General features: G+C 23.8%; 1 protein-coding gene across 1 annotated transcript; it reads right to left on the bottom strand.

The window, feature by feature from the left end:
- Positions 1-15,087: 15,087 nt before the first annotated feature.
- On the bottom strand, positions 15,088-19,294 carry LOC129612942 (uncharacterized). Its single transcript, XM_055526796.1, has 4 exons — positions 19,140-19,294; positions 16,114-16,407; positions 15,923-16,044; positions 15,088-15,226 (listed from the first exon to the last, which is right to left on the bottom strand). The coding sequence occupies exons 1-4, from the start codon at positions 19,207-19,209 to the stop codon at positions 15,149-15,151; spliced, it is 564 nt and encodes a 187-aa protein (XP_055382771.1). The 5' UTR covers positions 19,210-19,294; the 3' UTR covers positions 15,088-15,148.
- Positions 19,295-21,896: the final 2,602 nt, after the last annotated feature.

The following is a 21,896-nucleotide window of genomic DNA, read 5'->3' as shown; positions in this document are numbered from 1 at the left end:
AAACGTGGAAAAAATATAAAATTCGTCTGTTACTCCAAAAAAAAAAAGAAGAAAAATATAGGAGGAATAAAAAAAAGGGGTAAATTATGCGATAATAAAAACAAACTAAAGAAATATGTACATTCATACATGTGTGTATGTTTGTAGTCGCAAAAAAGTAAAAGTGAACATAAAAAACGTCATGACCTTGTACATTTGAATTCTTATTAAGAATTCAGAATAAAATGTAGGACGTTTATCAGCTGTTTTTATTACTTTAAGTGTAAATCGAATTGAATATTGTAGATATTTATGAGTGCTTTTATTGAATATTGCTATCATGAGTTCAATAAATTTTATAGATTTGTCAAAGTATGTTTTTGATAATGCAATATGCGTTCGCATTTCTAACTTACATTTTAAATAATTTAGATAACAGAAAGACATATACATATATATACATATGTATACAATACGATATCGTTTAGCTGATTCAACAATCTATACACATAATTTAGTTTATTAATCTTAAAAATAAGTATATGATCTCGAGTCATTGACCTTTACTATAATATACTTAAGGCATTTGCATAGTATATCGGCCGATTGATCATATCAATTCTCACAGCATTTCATTCTATTACTTTTCAACAATCTTGCATTTAATGTCATTGACTTCAACAATCTATTTGTATATGGTACTTTGGGTCGTTGACCTTAAATGTATTTTGTAAAATAATTTTTTTGTAAATTATTTGTAATTATACGTTTTTAAAAAAATATGTAGATATTTTGAAAACACAATTTAGTTAAGAGAATTCTAATATTATGTAGTTTAATGATTGAAGATAATGTAAGCTTACAAAATTTTTTTAAAAATTTATAAATCTATACTATAAAAATAGTTTGCCAATAAATTGGAAAAAAATTATACCAGTCACTAAATTTGATAAATGTGTTATGTGTTTTCTGTACGAAATTTCTAAAAAGGCAAAATTTTCGAAGCAGAAAAAAAAATTTCGAAAGCATGTAGAAGATAAAACTGTATCAATTTATTTACATTTAGAGGAAAGAAACCAGCTGCAACCAGCAAATTTGTTGGCGGGCTTTTTGGCATCAGTCATAGAATAGCACTGCTGTTGCATATGGTCCTTGTTTGGCCAATCATCACCTATGTATCAATCGTATAGTGCTATAAGGTTCTACAAGAGATAAATATGCAAGCCAAACTAAACAAGTTCTAGAGGTTAGTCTGCGTGGAAGAGCAACCGGATGAATGCAAATGGCTCCAGATGTACCTCTATATATTGAAGAAAGCTTGGTTAACTACTTGCCGACTTCCCTCTGACGAGAACGAGACACGATGGAAGTTGGTTCACAAAACTTAGAGACTTTACTGAGAGCGAACCAATAACCATATTGGACTCCCATCTGGCACGGTACAACTTCGACTGCAGGTTACAGGATGGAATTCCTCGATCAATGAATTAGGGATAATGGTGGCCAGGTTCTTGAGTTGGGTTCAAATGTAACGAATTCGGGTTTACATAGAAATGCGTATATATATATAAGCGATCCACATTATACGGTATCTTAAACTTAAATACAGGCAATGGAAATTTGTTTGAAAGTCGATTTAGAGAGAAGTATAAAAATTCTACCATTTATTTGTTTTGGTACAACAGGGTTGCGTTGCTAGCGCTCCTTTCGATTCAGGTTACATTCAAGTTGTTTCAACTTGCCTTACTGCACCTGTGGAACTGACATCAGGAAAAACAGCCAAGTTCATTTGGTTGCCCCACAAATGCGGCCATGCTGAAAAAGATGCTGCCGATTGGCTTTCGAGGAGAGAATCTGGGGTAGACTTCGTGCAACCGCAGCTTTTCGGTGGTCTGTCATCTTTCACATTGGCTTGCCCCCTACTTGACACGGAATGTAACCCTCACTAGTGGGCACAAAGAGGTGCTATCATGCGAAATTGTTTCTTCGATCTCAAACGCTCGTGAAAGTTCAACTTAGTTTAGGGATGGATATAAAATCAGGTTCGCGCTATTGTGAATTTTTTCAGAAAAATTTTCTTTGCTTCGGTTTCTGCCATAGCCAAAATAGATTATAATTTTTTGTTGGAAATCTATAAAAATCTCTTGAAAGTGCTGTGCATATTTGCCTTTTAAAATTTTATTAAAAAATATTTTTATATCTGTTTCATTTTCCAAATTATGTAAGTTATTAATGTGTAATTTGTATGTGAGTGCTTAAGTATGTATATAAAACTATATTATTATTAACAACAACGCTGCTTACAAGCGACCTCTGTCAGAACAAATGTTTACATAATTTTATAAAAAAAGTGTGCCAAACACATCACCTGATTTTTAAATATTAAAAAATAGAATCATCTCATTTAAAGATTTATAAGGAAAAAAAAACATTTACTCAAAATAATTTAAACAATTGAAAATTGAAGAAAATTTTAAATTTTTAATTCGAAAATTGAAAATATTTTTATATGATAAAGTTGTTTTTAATAAATTTGTTATAATATGTAGTTGTTTAACATGTGTATACAAGTCATAACAGTACAATGGAAAATATGTATGTATTTTATATTTTTTTATATTTAGTTTATTAGTGAAAAGTGCGCGAACATTTGTTTTAATTTCGTTTATGTTCAAATATTTAAAAAATTATTTCAAAGTTCATAAACAAATATTGTAGAAAAAAAACTGAATTGAAAATATTTCTGGATGTTTCAATTTTCATAGGAATTATTGAACTTTCTCGACAAAGCCAATTTCAGGAGAAAAAAAAATTATTCACAAATGAAAAGCTTGCTTCTTAATAATTTCTTTAATGAGTAGTTGATGCCATTAAAACGTTTTATCGATATAAAGCAAGAAAGGTGGCAAATATTTTCGGAAAAATTGGATTCCATGTACTAGTAAACTAGAGACTCCAATGTTCGTTTCAAGAACCAATTAGTGATACTCTTTTGAAAAAGTTATAGATCATGCAATAAAAGATTTTCAAACTTATTTATAATATCGGTTTCCAATAACTTTTCTACAGAGCTAATAATATAGCATTAATGTAAATAAAATTTGCATTATTACAGAAAAATTTCTGGGTAAATGTGAAAAATTCTAGGAACAGGAATATAATTTCTACTAGTTTTGTTTGTATAACAATTAATTTAACTTTAATAAATAATTTATTGTTTTGAAACGGTATACATAACTATTTTCAAATTTTGAAAGCTGGAAACCGAAATAAGACTTTTTGTTAGAAACAAAAACGAAGTCAGACAATTTTTTTTTTCAGTTATACATAATTTGGGTCAAAGGAATTCAACATTGTCTACAGGAAATTTTTCAACTTCAATTTGTCCATTTGTAATTATACATTAAGAATTAGACAGAAATATAAACAGAAATGTTACTCCGGTACAATTTTTATAATAATGATATTAAATATAACTGGGGCCTATATAAAACAAGCATGATTAAGTATTTGTCATATAATAGTATTTGTCAAATAGTATAACAAATATCATAATGGGTTCAAATATGAAATAAATAAAATATAAAACATTACTATTAAGGAACATCATTAGCACCAAACAAAATAAATTAAAAATCCATACGATTTTATTAATTATTGTTCAAAATAAATTAAACCACAATATTTTTATTATTCTTTTATTTCTCTTTTTGTTTAATTCCAGCAGGTTTTTATTTGAAAGCTTTAATATAAACATAAGCAATAAGAAATTTTTATGAATTAGTCACCCTAAACGTTACTCACTATATTATAACATACGTATTACCTATATTATGTTTTTGCTTATTACGTAACTCTATCGTGAGATATATTATATTTTCGGTATATTTTCAACAAACGAATGTGCTTACTAGTTTGAATGTGTCCGCCCGTTCTTGTATATATGTTTGCAAATTTATAACAATAAAGATTGTTATAAACTTGATAGAACATTTATATTTTATAAACAAAGGGAACTTTGCAAGAAAATTGTTATTATTTATTTTATTAACTTCAACAGCTTTGGCAGCTTAAATTTTTAAAATTGTTATATTTTTCGAAAATTTATTATATCGAATAAATATTTTAAAAATTACAAAAACGTGTTAAAATATCGATTTGATTTTTCTATTGCAATACTTTTACTGCAATAGTAAAGTCATCTTTTAACTTGAGCCTTATGTTAACCTCATTTATTTTTCTCTTAAATTTGTTTTTACTTCCCAACCTACCTAATCACCTCACCTCTCATTCGTAAAATTTTTATCTTTGGCTCCTTATTTTGCCGAAACTGTATTAAACTTTTTTAATTTTTTTTTTTTTTTTGGAAACAAGAAACGATAATTGTTATAAAAAATTATAAGTATTTATTTTAAATTTTATTTATATTAACATTTATTATAATTTTTGTTCTTATCCTGTAAGTATGCAATAACTATTTATTGTTTAATATAAAACTTAAAATTGAATGTGCTCTTTTTAAAACCGTTTATTTGATTCGCATTTTTTTTAAATTATTGTTTTCATCTATGTAAAACAACTAAATATTTATGTAACCTTGAATATTAAATTGATAGACGTAAATTTTAGTATAACTACTATATAAGTAATAAATTCGAACTAAAGAAAATCATTGTATTGTAATATATATATATATATGTTTGTGACGTTAGTGGCACACTTTGATTTAAATAAGATCGATAACCTTTCTGATGATTATATTCTTAATTGTTGGGATATTTTCTTTCGAACTCAAGTTGACAGAGAGAGAGTTAAAATTTTAATTTATCGATCATGGTGACAAGTGACGTTTTAATTTTATACAGTTGAAAGAGAAAAAAAAACCAGTTATCAATATTTTAATAAAATCGTACGCAACTAACCTGTATTTTTATTTTCATTTTATTAAGTTTGTTTTTATTTTACTTGCTTAGTTTATTTTCTTCGGGTTTTTCCGCAAAAATATTCGTTTTTTTTTTGCTTTTTGATATTTTACTTTTTATTTTGCTCTTTTTATTTTATCTTGTTTTTTGCTCTTCATTTTTTATTTGTTTTTGTAATTAACATAACTTCCGGTAAATTATTCTTTCGTTTGAAAATTTTCCTTTCAGTATAATGTACAAGGTTGCCTGTCGACATGTAAATATGTATGTGTTGAGTTGTACATACGTACATATACTTTATGATGAAATTTTTGTAGCATTTTACTATTTAAAAAATAAGTTACATTACCTTTAATTCATAGTTTTAAAAAAATTGTTTGTTTAGGGTTAAAGAATATTAAATTGAAAGAATTCTGCTAGACAAATAATCGTATAGAGCAATGTATATAGTGCATAGTAGGAAAATAAAAATATTAGTTGAGCAATGTGCTAGTAGCATATTTTTATCTCAGTTCATAGTTGCTTATTTGACTATCAATGCTTGCTGTCAGACTTACTGTTTTCGAGTAATTGTTGCAAAATTTCTTAAATTTTTGGTTAGAAAACTTAAAAAACTTTGATATTTCTTCTTTGTTTTTCATCGATGCTCTACGTACGTCATCCTTTACAGTTTTTTAATAAATATTTTCATGTCAGACTTACCGTTTGACCTTAAAAAAAATACTGGTAATGGCTTACACGAATAAATCTAAAAAACTGCAAGAGAACATTTCTGAACTCTCGTTTTTTTTGACAAAGAATATTATTACATTTATCTTATTGTATTCAATATATTTTGTTAAAAGACTATTTGTACTTACATAATAAATTAATTAAAACTTTTTTTCAAAAAGTTGTATAGATATTGTATATAGTGTTATTAAAGTAGCTTACTTAAAAATTTATATATGTATATGAATTTGTAAATTTATGCATAAACATATAAAACCGAACAAAGTAAAAATTTAATAGGTAGCGAAATATTAAATAATATTTAGGTTCTAGTTCAAGATAGCTATTTCAATTTTGTTTCCATTTTTGTATTGAAATAATTTTTTATAATTTTAATGATGTCATCAATATAAAACTATAAAATATACATCTATATATTGAAAAATTTAGTGAAACAATTAAAAATTTTAAGAGTTAGCAACTGAAAAATTTTCTTATTTCTCATAGTTCATTTTGCCATCTATAGTTATTTAGATTCTGCTAACAGTATATTTTACTGTTAACAGCATGCGAAGATTCTGCTAACAGCATTTTATAAGGAATACAATTTTTTTAATAAAGAGTACAATTTGTTTTTTGTTTTCTTTATTATTTTCCATATTTCTTCATTCTTTCGTTCTTGTATTAAATATAAAATAATTGTAATGGGCATGGGTATATGTACATGGCTATGTATTTGCATACGGATGATGAAATCGTATGTCATGTGAAATTCATTGTGAATTATTTCAACTTTTGTTTTTGTTTTTTTTTGTGATTTTGGAAAAAGAAGAAAATATTGTTGTGTTTTTTCATTTTTATATTTTGATGCCGTCACACCTTAAATTAATATGTATAACATAGTGAAAAAAGAAGCAGAAAAAAAAAATTGATAATTCACAAGGTTACGATGAATTTGTCAGTCACAATGAAGTTTTTTTTTTTGGAATTTTCTTTGAATTGATTAATTTTTCAAAACGAAAAAAGAAAAGGATTTTTATTTGAAACAAGAAAATTTGTTTTTCGAATGAAAATATTTTATTTGGAAATATTTAGAGCGTATTTATGTAATTTCATAAATTTCGTAATTTAGTTTAGTGTTCAAAAGTTGAAGAAAGAATTTATTGTAATTAATGTCAAAAATGATTTTAATTTAAAAAAAAATTTTAAAATTAAGTAATTTTGAGTACTTTATACCTTGAATTTACAAGTCCTATTTTGATCTTTTCTACTTATCTACAGCTCCTCGTTCGTTTAATAGTTTACCTTTTGATAGCATATGTGAAATAAGAATAAAAAAAAATTTTTGCGATGCATGTTAAGAATTGCCTTTTTATTTTTGATCAAAATTTAATAGATTCAATCTTAGTTCGAATTGTGTAATATCTATTAATTGTAATATAGTAAACTTTTTGATTACAAATGAATTTCAAAAGTGAATTTTTCAATGAAAATGAAAATGAACTTTTCAAATTACAAATGAATTTCTTCCTTTTCAATTAAAATTAAATTGAAACAAAAATTAATACCCTTATATATTATATTATATATATATAATTATATTAGTAATGTGGAATTTATCACTTGTCCTCTTGTGTAATAGAATGCCTCTAACTATTTTCATCGAATTTTTGAAGTTGGATTGTATTGGAATATTGTATTGGAATATCAATATTTTCTATTTGTTAGTTTATTTCTGTTTATTGAACGCTTATTGTGAATTGAATATTAAATTTATCTAGTTCTAAGATTGATGAAAATAAAGACATTTAATAAAAAAATTTAAAAAAAAATAATTGAATAATTTTTAATTTAAGATTATTCAACGAATTTCATTTTTATCAGTTCTATATTAATTAAAATTATTTAAAATATTTTTCAAAAATTTAATTTTTCAAAAAAATTATTCAAAATTTTGTTCGAATAACAAAACATACACAATATAAATTTAAAAATAATAATTTAATAAAATTAATATTTAGAATCAATAAAAAAATTATAAATTATTGTTTTTAAAATAATTAAATTATTAAATATTATGCGGTTTCCATTTCAATATCAACTGGAACTTGTTTAAATTCATGATTTCTGCATACCTGTATGTGAAGAAAAAGGAAAACGAAAATTTACTGCATAAAATTGAATTATAAATTAATATTTTTTTTTTCATATACTTACAAAATAATATACTAGGAATACGGCAAGAATTGCAAGTAGTATTAAACCAACAACAAAAAGTCCAATTGTTATTAAAATACTAAATTTTTCTGCAACTATAAAGAAGACAAGAAATTATTAAATTGAATTGAATACAATTGGGAGAATTGAATTGAATTGTGAGGAAATTCGTAAAATTTTGATAAATTCGTGACAAATTGAATTTGTCAAACTAACATCATTACTTTTGTCATATACTTAAATTTTATGTTTCTTATGGAAAATTTTTTTATGAAAAAAATTTGTTGACATTTTGACAAGTATTAGACATTTGTTTTTTTTTATTGATGATTGTATGGAAAAGTTTTTGTTAAAGCAATGAATTGCAAATTGATAACTTTATAAATGAGATATGAAATGCGATTACATTTTTGTTTCTATACCGTCAAAAATTGACAATTGCAGCCAAATTGGATGTCAAGATGACAGTTAAAATTTACATTGCACATTATACGTACACATTTAAAGTTAATCTTAATTTTTAAACTGACATTAAAGTCACATAAAATTGACATTAAATCATTCAATCATTTTTATTTTAATTTTATAAATCATTGATTAATTATTGAAATATGATTTTAATTTTCAAATTGCTTTAATGATTAAAAAAAAAATTAATTTTAACATTTTGACATTTAAAATACTACAAGTTTTTGTATTATACTTACATTCAATATCTTTTTGTCCAAAATCAATATCAATATCTTCTCGAAGAATTTCATTATCATAATAAATTAATTTACAGGTAAATCTTCCCCAATCATTAATTTTTGTATAATTTTGAAATTCTAACAATGTAAATATTGTATTATTTGAGTATCCAAAACTTTTAATAATTCTAGAGTCATTTTTTAATTTATTTGGATATTCCCATATAAATTTGAGAGCATATTTATCTAAATTAGCTATATTATATCCACATGTTAAAACAACAGGATTTTGTGATGGTTCTGTTTCAAATTTATCTAAATTTTATTAAATAAAAATTTTAAAATGAAAAAAAAAAATAATATTATATTAGTTTAATGAATTATTATAATTATAAAATATTTTTTAAAATTTATTAGAGGGAAAAAAAAAAAAAAAAAAAATTCTGATTGTGGCGCCCGAACATATCAAACTAAATTGGTATTTTCGATATACATTTGGTAATTTTGTAATAAAATTTTATTTAAGAGAATGAAAACACAATTTAAGTACAAAACTTCATGAAATTCTACTAAATTATTTTGTAATATATGTTCGCAAAAATGTAAAATTATTTGGTAACTGCACAGGACAGGGTTTTTGCGAAAATCTTGTTTGCAATTTTTCAATACAAAATCTCTTGATTGTACGTACATACACAGTATTCTTGGAAATGAATGAAAATGTAAAATCAGTTTTCAGTAAAGGTCTAACTGCTCCCAAAAGTATATCGTAAAAGTTTATAAAAAAAAAGTATACTCATAGTATAAAAAGTAAACAGAAATACCATAGTAGTATCATAGTAGTATAACACTGACATACGCAAATAGTATACTTTTTTTATAAACTATGCTACTTTTTATAGATTTTTGTTATAACTGAATATAACAATTTTGTTGTTTTTTTTTATCAAAATCTTTTCAAGAGGTTATTATAAATAGAATTCAGTTATAATATTTTTATACCAAAGTAATATAATTATAATTCTTAGATCACCTTCAACATAATATTAATTTTAAAAATTATATTATAATTATATATGAATATAACACTTACGTATTCGTGTATAACAATTTCCTGCTTTAATACTTAAAATTATGGCAAACATAATAAATATGATTTTATTTGAATCCATTTTGTCTAATTACAATTATAATTTAGTAATTATAATAAAATATTAATAATTTATTATTAATCAGTCCAAATTGATGAAAAAAAATTATAAAATCTGAAATTATATATATATAAAAAGAATTAAATTTATTTGTCATGTCTAAAATTCATTAAATTATAAAATTTTGACTTTTTTTTTTCTAGAAGTTTGGCATTACGCAAATGATACATTCAAACATACTCTCTAATTCTAATTCAAGGATAAAATTATGTATTGTTAGTAATTTAGTTCTATACAAGTTAAATTTTATCATAACTTATGTATATAATATATTATATACACTGAAATTTAAAAAAAGAATACGATTAAGAGAAAATTTTTAATACCGAAAATTCAATGTCATATTGTGTTGTTATTGTATGTAAATAAATCAAGTTCCGAAATGTATAAAAACAAAAAATTTTTAACTAAACATTGTTTGTTAAATTTTTGAATACAGTGTTTGTTGTGCGGTTATCAAAACATGAAATTCAAAAATCCTTGACATTAATTTCACATACGGACATACGGTACTTATAAAAATAATCAAATTAATTATTATATTAGTAAAATTAAAAAAGAAAAAAACATCGAAAAGTTCAAATTTTAGGACGTCACACATCTTAGAAAATATTTTGTAAGTTGATTCATTTAAATAATATGACAAGAATTTTATACATACTTTCACACTTACATAAAAATTTGATTTTATTATATACATATGTAACATATATACGTCATTTATATTTAAATAATTAGAAATTAGAAAACACGTCATAATTATATTGATATTTTAATATATTTTAGTATGTTAATCTTATGTATTATACATATAAAAACAAGTAAAATATCGTTTCTCTTTCAAACTTATAATTCTACAATTGAGACAGATATGTATCTGTCTATTGGCCTCACATAATGAGCCAGCTAAATAAAGTATATTTTTTGAGACGTGTGTATACTTACAGTTATAAAAACTCAGTTATGGTTTTTAAAATACAATTTAAAATTAGCTTTTTGAATTGTATAACAACTACCCGAACCATAAAATATTTTATCCGATTCCATACCAAAATTCTATAGAATATATTTCTAGTATATAAAATCTGAGCTGTTATTTAATACATAATTGCCTAAATTCCATTAGAAAATCAACCTTTTTAGCTTTCAAAATATTTAAAATAATACTTTTTAATTGTATATGTTAGCAACCCGAATCCGTTGTTTTAAGAATTTGTAACAATAAATTATTAAAAAAAAAAATTCATTTTATTTTGTGTCTATTTACTATTGTAATTTCATATCCTCTGAGGGGCAAATAATGAATTTAATCGAATTCTACCGTAAATTACAATTATACAAACAAATTTCAAATCGAAAATGTTACCGTAGTATTTTACGTAGTCTTTGATAATATTCATAAGGGGTGCGAATTTTTTTTTCTTTTTGATAAATTTCTGTGTTGAGTCATTCTAAATTTTATCAGTCATCATTAAAATATACTTAAACAGTTAGTTTTTTAAACGGCTTTAAATTGACTTTGTCATCTCTAATTATAAATTTTAATTAATAGGTATATAATTTATATATACATTTTTAATATTTCGAAATTATTTCAAAATTAATATGGTATAAATATGAGAATTTTAAGAAATTTTACCAGGTAATTAATTTTAATTTATAATAACTTGTATGCATATATATATATTCGTATATATATATATATATATAATATGTAAAATATTATTTAGAATGAATCAGAATTTAAATTTCTTTTATTTTTGTATTTTTTTTTTAAATATTTTAAATTATCATTTTTTAATTTAACTAAAAAGACAAAGCTTTGATTACTCAATAATCAAAATTTTAAAATGTCATCCTATACAAAATTATATGATATGCACATAAATAACATATATACGTACAGAAAAAATATCATACATACATTTTATTATTAATTTGTAACAAAATTTTTCATAATAATCAAATTATGTTTGAAATTAAGAGAAAATTATCTGTAAAAGAGCGAAAACTATACTTTTATGATTTCGTCGAATTATTTTGTCTTTTTTTTTCCATTTTTTAAAATAATAAAATTTTAGGTACCTAGCTTGGAAATTATTCTAATTTTTCAGTTTGCTTTTTTTATAGATTTTATTTCTCTTAAATTTAGAAAAAAAATATTAATTAGAGGTTACTTAAAAAATATAAATTTGAGGTTAATATAAGTAAATCAAATTCTTTTGTGGTGAATATAAAGTATGCAAAATTTAAATTTTTAGGAAAATTTTTTTTTTTAAAGTTTTTTGATATTAAGGGATTTATAAGCTGGTGGGACAGTGTTGTCGAGAACCATAGTGTCACACTTCTTTGGGTGTCGGATCACCATAATTTAGTGGGTTTGGCTAAGCCATGGATATTTAAGGAGCGGAACAGAATTTTGTTCTCATCAACATAGTAAAAATGAATATATGTACATATGTATATAGACATTATCTAGACGACCGCAGGGGAGAAAGCCCTGTTAACATGTGGAATGTCAAAAAAAATGTGGCCAAAATGAAATCTAAGAAAATCGGCTTTGCTTCTGCAGATGTTTCAGGAAAACTTTATCTGCCTGTCGGCAGTCTACCCGGATCCCTGGTCGTTGAAGTAGCATGCTGTTAGACTAGAATTGCCCTTCAATACAACATACGAGTATTGCAGCTGCCGGGAAATACACAAGAAGGAGAATATTTTTCCTAAAGACAATCTCTTCGAGTATTCGGCTCTGGCCGGCATAAAACTGATCACGTGTGGCGGGGCTTGAGAAGATATTGAAAATTGGCATCGAGAACTTTGATAGATTCCTCGTGAGAACCGGATGGCTTGAATAGATCACCCATAATCGTACGCTCAGTGACGGTCAAGAGGATCTTAGGATAGTGGTAGCAAAATGTGTACATTTATGCTTAATTGGAGCACGGTGGATCTTGTACACAGGTCATATCGACCGCAATGTTATTATTTTAAGTTATTTAATAAATTTAAAATATAACTGTGATTGTAATTTAAGTAAATACAATATGATTCATTGATTTTAATATAAGTATATAGGATCTTATACAAATATAAAAACTTTTACTAAACTATTTTGAATTAATTTATATTGTAAAACATTTAATATTTTAAAATTTATTTTAATAAACACATATTTATTTTAGTTTTTTCTTTTTTTTTGTTTTTTTAAATTTTATTAAATACATATATAATATTAAAAGAGCCCCTTTCATTTATAAGTATTCAAGTGTGTTCTATATGTCCGAATATTTTTTATGGATTTGCAGAAAATTTTCCATTAAAACAAATAACACATAACCTTAATTCTAAATGTTTTGTATAACATCTAGTATGCACACGTATAAATTTATAGTATATTATTATTTGTAGAATATTAACATTTGCCGGTTAATCATTTATTTTTATTTTTTTCATATGCGGTTATAACATATAAATAAAAAAGAATTCGCGAGAAAAAAACGCGAATGAAAAAAACAAAAAACATGAATGATGCGACAATGAATGGCATACATACTTCACACGTTATGTGGAAAAAGTATAAATATATTTTTATTTTTCTATTTGTAAATGAGAAGAAAAGAAATTTTACTTGAATTTTTTTTTTTTGAATATCCAATTAAAAAAATAATATAAATTAATTTTTCATTAATTCAAAATTTTATTATAAAAGTAATTTCTATTAATTTTTAAAAGTTATCAAATATTTTATTAAATAATTTAATTTAAATGTGATATACAGAAGATTAATTTTATAATTACACAATGGAACAACATTTTGCGAGTGGCGCTGTTTTAAATTAAAAATATCCTATTAGTTACTAGCGCCCTTCGAAATAGTAGCTTCCTGTGCAATTACAAAAATTCTGTCTTCTGTACACTATGAATTATATATACACAATGATTAAGTTCAGTTTATTTTGTATTTAAATAAAATATTTTTATTGAAATTTTAAAATCATAAAAGCGTACGAATATCTAATTGAAATAAATATAATATACTTACTTTGTACGTTTTTAAATAATGGAACTGATAATGAAAGAAATTAAAATTAAAATGACACAATAAAATTTCCCACGAACACTAATAATATTAAAAACTTTTTTTTTTTTTTATTTATTTTTCCACTTATACTATACTGATTTAGTTAGTTTGCAGATATTTTCGATCTGACCGCGTTGAATGGCAGATTTATAATGATCTATATAGGCAAGATATTTGATAAAAGTTAAATTCTTGATGGTCAACTACTACTACAGTTTAGTAAAGTTTCTGTGCTGTGTTGTGATTTTAAGAAGCTTTTTGTATAAGAGAACTTTTTCTCCTTTTCCTTCCGTCTCTCCCTTTTTTATATTTCTCTTCAATACATTCGTAGCATGTGATATGATTTTTTTTTATTTGTAGTTGTATACATTTTAATATATTTATATCATATATAAAAATAAATATATATGTATATGTATTTATGGATTTATGTAATATATTTTGTTGTTACATATTTATATTATCTATAAATACGTAGTAATAATCTTAAGCGATAGTTACACGCTGTGAGTAAAACGTTTAGATATAAAGATATTTTTTTTTGTTTTTTTGAAAAAGATTTAATATTAGGCATGTATGAACGTATATATGTCTAATATTAAATATATAATATGTATATCTATAGGACCTCGTTACATCGACACATAGGATCTTTTGTGAATCCCATCCCCACTCACATTAGCAGTAGACCTAGGTAACTGACAAATTTTAGTGTATATAGTAGCCACTTTAAGTCACGAGACAGTCATCGAAGCATCTTAGTCGTAGGGAATGCACCAAAGAGAGACGGCAGACCTTGCCTGGTGGCATAAATTTGTTGGAATGAAATAGACTTGGGAAATTATTCCAATAATCGATCCTGACTCGTTTCTCCTAATCATTCAAAAGCGCAGGACTATTTTCCTCGGCACAACAAAGCATGGAGTCACACCAATTATTATTTACCCATTATGTAGCAAACACAATATTCACTGAGAATTGCCATATGAAAGTTGATTTTACTATATAACGATAACTTTCACGTTGTGTCTCTATAGACATGAATTTGTCTAAAGTGGCTTCGTGTAATATTTTTATTTGCTGGATAACTACAATAATATTTTGGAATGCATTTTTTTAAACAATAACATTTTTTAAGTAATTTGTAACTTTATGAAAAAGTTGAAAATGATTTTAAATAAAACAAATTTTCAATAATGGACGTACTAAATTTTAATAATTTAACAGTTTACAGGCTTAGAATTAACTATAATTCGGACGTATCCTTTTACAAAAATTCTTTTTTCACATAATTACAAATCTAAAATATAGAAAAATATCAAAAATTTATTTTAGTGATTATACAACTAATGATCTTGTTGATCCTATTGAATAATCCTGTTGATGTTTTCTTAAATTGATTACTTTTTTGTTAAGCTAAAATATAAAAATAAAATAGTAATTAATTTTTCAAAAAACTGAAATATTTGTAAAATGCTTTAATTTTAAAAATTTAGAAATTAAATTAAAAAATAAATGTTGATAAAATGTCAGATGTTAAGTTTAACTCGTAAACAAGAATGTTTAATAATTAAAAATTATTCGACAAAAATAGGTCGAATTCTAGTTTAGGTTTCGTTTTAGTAAAGAAGTTTACTTAAATTGATATCTTATGAAGACAAGTACTTATTGATTTACCTTAGAAAATAAAATGATTTTTATTAATTTAATGAAAACTTCTTCATACAAAGGCAGAAAAATTAAAAAAATTTTTTCCCTCGAACTGGACTTGAACCAGTGACAATACCGCTTTCTAGGCGAACTTTCTATCAAATCAGCTACAGAGTTATGAAAAAATTACCGGCAAATTGTTCATCACATTACTTTATACTATATGTAAAGTATATGATTACCAAGCAGTATTTTTACTTGTTGAAAGGAAAAGTGCTACTTTACATCATCGCTTTGGCCCAACTTTATTTATATTAAATTAAATTAAATTTCCATAAGTTTACTAAAGAAGTAAATATTTTGTTTATAAGAACTGTTAAACTTGCAACCAATAGTACATATATATAACATATATATAAAGATTTTCATAATTTTATAAAACTTATAATTAGTTTTACTTACATCATAACAAGCAATAAGTGTAATATATAGCACAATTATAAAAAAAAGTTTTATAAATAAAATGCTAATAATTTCAAAAAATTTATGATGACCCGGCAATTCAATATTTTCAACATTATCATCTGTAATTAAATTAATAAAATATTTCTTATATTTTTGTTTTTAATTCTTATATTTAAAATTATTTTTACCTGTATCAAATTTTAAAAAGAAATATTTTTGTAAAAGTAATTTATCGTCAGTGTTATTCGCCGAATTCAATGTGCAATAATACAATCCACCATCATTGGATTTCGTTACATTTGTAATTTTCATAAAAGATATTAAAATTTTATCCTTGTAATTTGTACCAGTTTCAAATCTTGTATTATCAATTCTGTCAGGATGTTTCCATGAAATTGTTAGATCATCATTTTTATTCTCGGTAATATTAAATTCACATTTTAAAATGATTTTTTTACCTTCAGTTATATTCATAATTGCAACTATATTTGTATATATATTATATATATATACAATAAATAATATGAAATTTTTAATTAATTATAATATACAATTAATTTAGTTTAGTTTTTAATTTTAATTAGAAAAAAAAAATAATTATAAACTAATAAATATTCGGTTGTATATGAAGTTAATTAATCCAAAACCTTATTAATATTTTGTTATAATACTAAAAAAAAAAAAAAACAAAAACCTTAAGAGCATAACAAATCTTCAGTACTTCCAAAAATGTAGAATTTCTTTGAGATAGAAGTGCCCGCCGAGTTGAAGTTTATTGAAGGGAGAAATTGAATTTTTAAGATCTTTATCATATGTATATCCCTATAGGTGTCTAGTATAGAAGATGACTTGTATAACAATTGATCGCCTAATTATATAGCTAATTCATATTTAAAAAACGAACATTTGTTTGCACATATCAAAATGGGTCAACAATTTCTCCTAATTTTTTCGTTAGCTACAGAATGAGTTAATAATTGCAAAATACACCGGATCGGAATTTCTTTTACTAAAGTAATAATATGAAAAATAGAAAAAAAGAACCTCTCCTCATTTTCCTATCAGTTTGTCAGAATTATGAATTCTATGTATATATCTTATAACGTGTTCCATTTGCTGTTTGAACACTTACTTATTTTTTAATAAATATTTTTAATTAGAAATGATCAATCCAATATTCATGGCACTTTCAATTTTTTTTTTATAGTTTTTGAGAATTTTTTATTGGAACTTTTCTAATTTTTTTTAACAGAATTCTTAAAATTCAAAAATTACATGGAATAGTCTGGGCTTAAAAGTAACAAAAATTTTAATTAAATTCACTAAAATATCGTTCTTCTGATAATTTTTTAAAAAAAATAATCTTTTCCATAATTATTTATGTAAGCGAAATAAAAATAAATTAAAAAAAAAATATGAACAAAAAACCTATTGTGAGCAAAATATGAAAACTGTTTTGGAACTTAAGAGGATCTTATTGTGAATTTACAATACAATGTGTTTTTCCAAGACAATGAAGTGATATGAAATATCACAATAGTGTAGTAGGGCAGGTAGTATACGAATTATCGCCGAGTTTAATTTCTTAAAGCTATATATTCTTACAATTCCGAATGATAATGCCATTCGCCCTTAAATTGCATTAAACAGTTAAAATTTTCAGTATACGATATGTATATTTGGAATATCGGTAAATAAATCGCAAGGGATATGTTTCAAATTGTCAATTGTTTATCGTATTATATTACCTACATTCTCATATAGGAAAACTATCAAAATTTTCAATATTTATTTATGTGCCCACAAATCAAAATTAGAATTGTTGTGTATAATATAAAAAAAAGAATTCACAAACAACTTTTTACATTCTTATTTATTCAAATTTGAAGTGAACTTTATTCAAGTTTGAATTGACTAAACTAATGTTTTTTAACCTCACTTAGCAGGACAATCCTGACGTAGATTTTGTTTTTCATGATTCAAATTGTAGACGTTTTGTTGGGAATAGGGAGCTTAATGTGAATTCAGGTGATACTTTCATTTGCAGTCCTGAGTGTTTTTGTATTGAAATCCATAGAAAATTTAATTGATCGCAACATACTTCCAAGCTAAAATCATATTTCCGCTCTACATCAAGACATTTCTGTCAATTGAAGAAGTTATGTTCAGTAGACGTGCTTAAAATATTTTACTACGGTGTTTTTTATTCTAAGTTGCAGTACAGCATGAGTTGCCGGGACAGGGGGCACTTACAGAAATACAAAAATTAACCCTCTTTTGATATTGCAAAAATCTGTCATCAGGAATATATCCGGCATGATTATAGATATTCTCATAACATAGTATTGTTTAGATCTTTAAAAATTCTTCTGGTTAGACAGCTTTCTCATAACATAGTATTGTTTAGATCTTTAAAAATTCTTCCGGTTAGACAGCTATATAATAACAAAATATTGAAAATTTTTTTTACGAGAGTTGGCTATTTTAATAGTAGGATTTCTAATGCCTATGGCTTGCGTTCTAATCAAAGGTTTTTTGTAATTAATCCAGCATATCGAACTACAAACTATCGGAACTTTTATGATATTGTGTCTTCTCGTTTGTTTAATATGTTACCTGTCATCAATATGTTTACTTAGGCGTAAGAACATTTTCCTAACAAAAAGTAAAATATTGGCTTTTAAACTGTGACTACAGCGAAATTGAGAGTCTGTTATTAACTTTAGCATAATCATATATTATATTTTGTTCAGTTTCTATTATTTCTTGTTTTTTTTAAATATATATGGCATTAAACACTTGTTCCATGAACTTTTTTGCTTTTTCTTATTCTTAGTGTGTATATTTTACAATTAAATCAAAATTTGCTTTTTTCATATATAAGATTTTGTAATTAATGATTATCTAAATTAAAAATTGCAGCTATACTACATTTAATAGGAATTATTTTATGTTTAAGAATTTGAATTCAAAAAATTTATATGTATATTATTAATTAAACTTTATATGGTTGTAATTTAGTTTTGTATTTAGTATGGAGATGATTAATTGTATTCTATTGACTAGAATGAATAAAGTTTATTTACTTACTTACTACTAAATATTTTATCTATTGTGTCAAATTTTGAGTATTGGAATAATAAAAATTTTAACTCTTCTATTATTATCGTAAATATTTACTGTATTTAATTATAAATAATATAACATTACTTACCAGGAGTGTTGAGGCAATATTTCATTGAAAATAAAAATGTTAAGAAGAATATTATCTTGAAAGCTTTCATTCTTATTGACTCTTAATTAAAATATTTTCTCTTAAATTTTGTTTTCTATTTAATTTTTTTTTTTATTGAAATACTTTTTATAGGTTATGTCCTAATATTGTTAAGTATAAAATTTAATTATTTAAATTATTTGAACTTTATTCTTACAATTTTCATTTGTAATTTTAAATAATTTATTTTCAAAAAAACAAAACCTTAAGGTTTAAAAACTATTCAATTTTTTTTTCTTCCAAATATATATTATAATATATAGATTTAATTTTCCTGAGAGAATTTAAATATGATTCAGATATTTTTATATTAAATTCTTAAAATATTTAAAATATTTAATTATTCAATTCACTCAATCGTCGTATAAAGATTTAAGCTTAACGAAAAAAAAGTGGGAGCTTTAATGATGAGAAAAAAATAAGAGAAAAACTTGTTTGTCATTCAACTTTTATTTTTTAATTTTTTTTTTTTATTATGTGGCTATTCACAATATTTTTATTTTTTTTTTTAAATAACAAATTTATAATTTTATTTTAAATTGAAATTTACTTATGTAAAAAATTTATTAAAAAAATATTCCAAATTTTGTTTATTTTTTCAATTAATTCTATTAATTTTTAATTATTTTTTTTACCATTTATTTTTATTACATATTTTTTAATTATCTTGAAAATGATGTGTGTAAACTGTAATCTGTATACGCACAGACACTCAAATAGAAAGTATTTTTAAATGACATTTTGTTTTTTTTTTTATAATTTTTTTGAGAGTATATTTTAGTTTGACAACTCAAATATGACTAAATCTTAATAATATTAAGTCCATTTTTCTCTCTTTCATATTCATACAAAAATTATTTTTAAAAAGATGGTTATATAAAAAGTGATGCCGTTTTGTTTTAATATACTAAGAGGAATTTTTAAAATTTCAGTAAAAAATGAACTATTTCAATATTAAATTTTCTTTTTAGCAAATTAAAGATTAAATTAATAATAAAGAGAAAAATCAATACATTTTTGGTTTTTTTTTTGACAAATTTGGCAAATACAATAGCAAAAGTTGATTATTTTTATCTTTTACAAATCTTATTTTTATATTCTTACATAATTATTATTTATAATTATTATTTAATTATTTATAATTAATTAATTTTATTTTATTACTTTTTCTTTCAAATGATTTTTTTTTTGTTCAAGTTTATTGTCGTGTATCTGGCTTCTTTATCTCACTTTTTATATAATTTCAAATCAGAATTCTCAGTAATCAGAAGATTACTCAAATTTTTGTATTTTTTTATTGAATTATCAACTGAATGAAAAATGAATAAATATTGTATATGTTTTAGAATGAAAACAAGGTAAACGTAATACGGAATAATTTTTCTAACTCGAAAATTACATTCGAATACAAATATATTGTAGTATACTCAGTTTTTTCTCACTTGGCGAATAAAATAGCGAGATACACGATCACACTTTTAAAATTATGAATTCAAAATCCGTGTGTGTGTTTTTTTGTATAATTAAATATTATTTATAGTAAAGCGGAATCTAGTGAAATTTTTATTTCTACAAGAAGGCAACACTTGCTATATAATGAAATAAATACTTTTTTTTTTTAAATGTTGAAATCATCGTTCGTACTCAATTCATATTACCATATTGTAATTTGACATTTAATTTATTTTGTTACTATTGAAATTTTTTTTTTATAATTTAATTATTTCAATTATAATTCAAATATAAAGATTTAAAATCGGTTTTTTTTTTGTTTTTATTTGTTTTTACTGCAAAATTAATCTCAAAAAGTACCGGATGATTTTATATTATTTTAAAATTTTGCAACTTATCAAAAGTGTAACAATGCGGGATTTTCGATAATTCAGATATGATAAAACTTCACAATTTATATGTACAATTTTCAAATTTTTATTTATAGAATATGCTTTATATTAAGATCAAAATTAAAACCGAATTTTCGAAAATCCTCAAGTTTACATTAAAAAATTTTAAACGAAATCATGGTATTGAATTTTATGAATTAAATATTTGCAAATTAATTTCAATTGAAATGTTAAATTTAATATTTGAACAATTAATAGTAAAAGTACAAATAAATAAATAAATTAAGTCAATAAATTATAAAAATTAAATTAATAATATTTACCGACCGCATTACATACAATAACGGAGATTATGTAATGGTATCAAATTTTTCATATCGAATTTTCGACAGAAATGTACTTTTCCGTGGTAGGGAAGCGTAATTAAATTATTTTTAGACAGATGTCTGTCTGTATTTATCTGTTTCTCTCAAGTTTGGCAGAAATGAGACGTTTGTCTGTTAGTTTGTATGTCTGTAATTGTCTGTTGTCTCAAGTTTGCCTGGAATGATTTTCACGAAAATTGTATCTGATGTTTATATTAAGGATGAAACGGTTTGATCATATTTTGAGATATGTCAAATTTCTGAAACTAGATATTTTTAAGAAAACAAGCCGATTTTCCTGGAATTTTATATATAAGCTTCGTCATGATGTTAAAACAATAAACTTTTAATTTTTTTTGTTGGACTATCAGAGCTCGGAATCCGAACTAGGGGCCGATTATACATTTTTTATCATATCTAAGACACTAATCGACTGAATTTCTTAAAATTTTATACTTGAGTTCTGTGTGTTACCGGAAGTAACTGAC

Source organism: Condylostylus longicornis, unplaced genomic scaffold, assembly GCF_029603195.1.
Source record: "Condylostylus longicornis isolate FDR11 unplaced genomic scaffold, ASM2960319v2 ptg000079l, whole genome shotgun sequence".
NCBI lineage: Eukaryota > Metazoa > Arthropoda > Insecta > Diptera > Dolichopodidae > Condylostylus > Condylostylus longicornis.
This window is presented reverse-complemented; position numbering and strand designations above follow the sequence as displayed.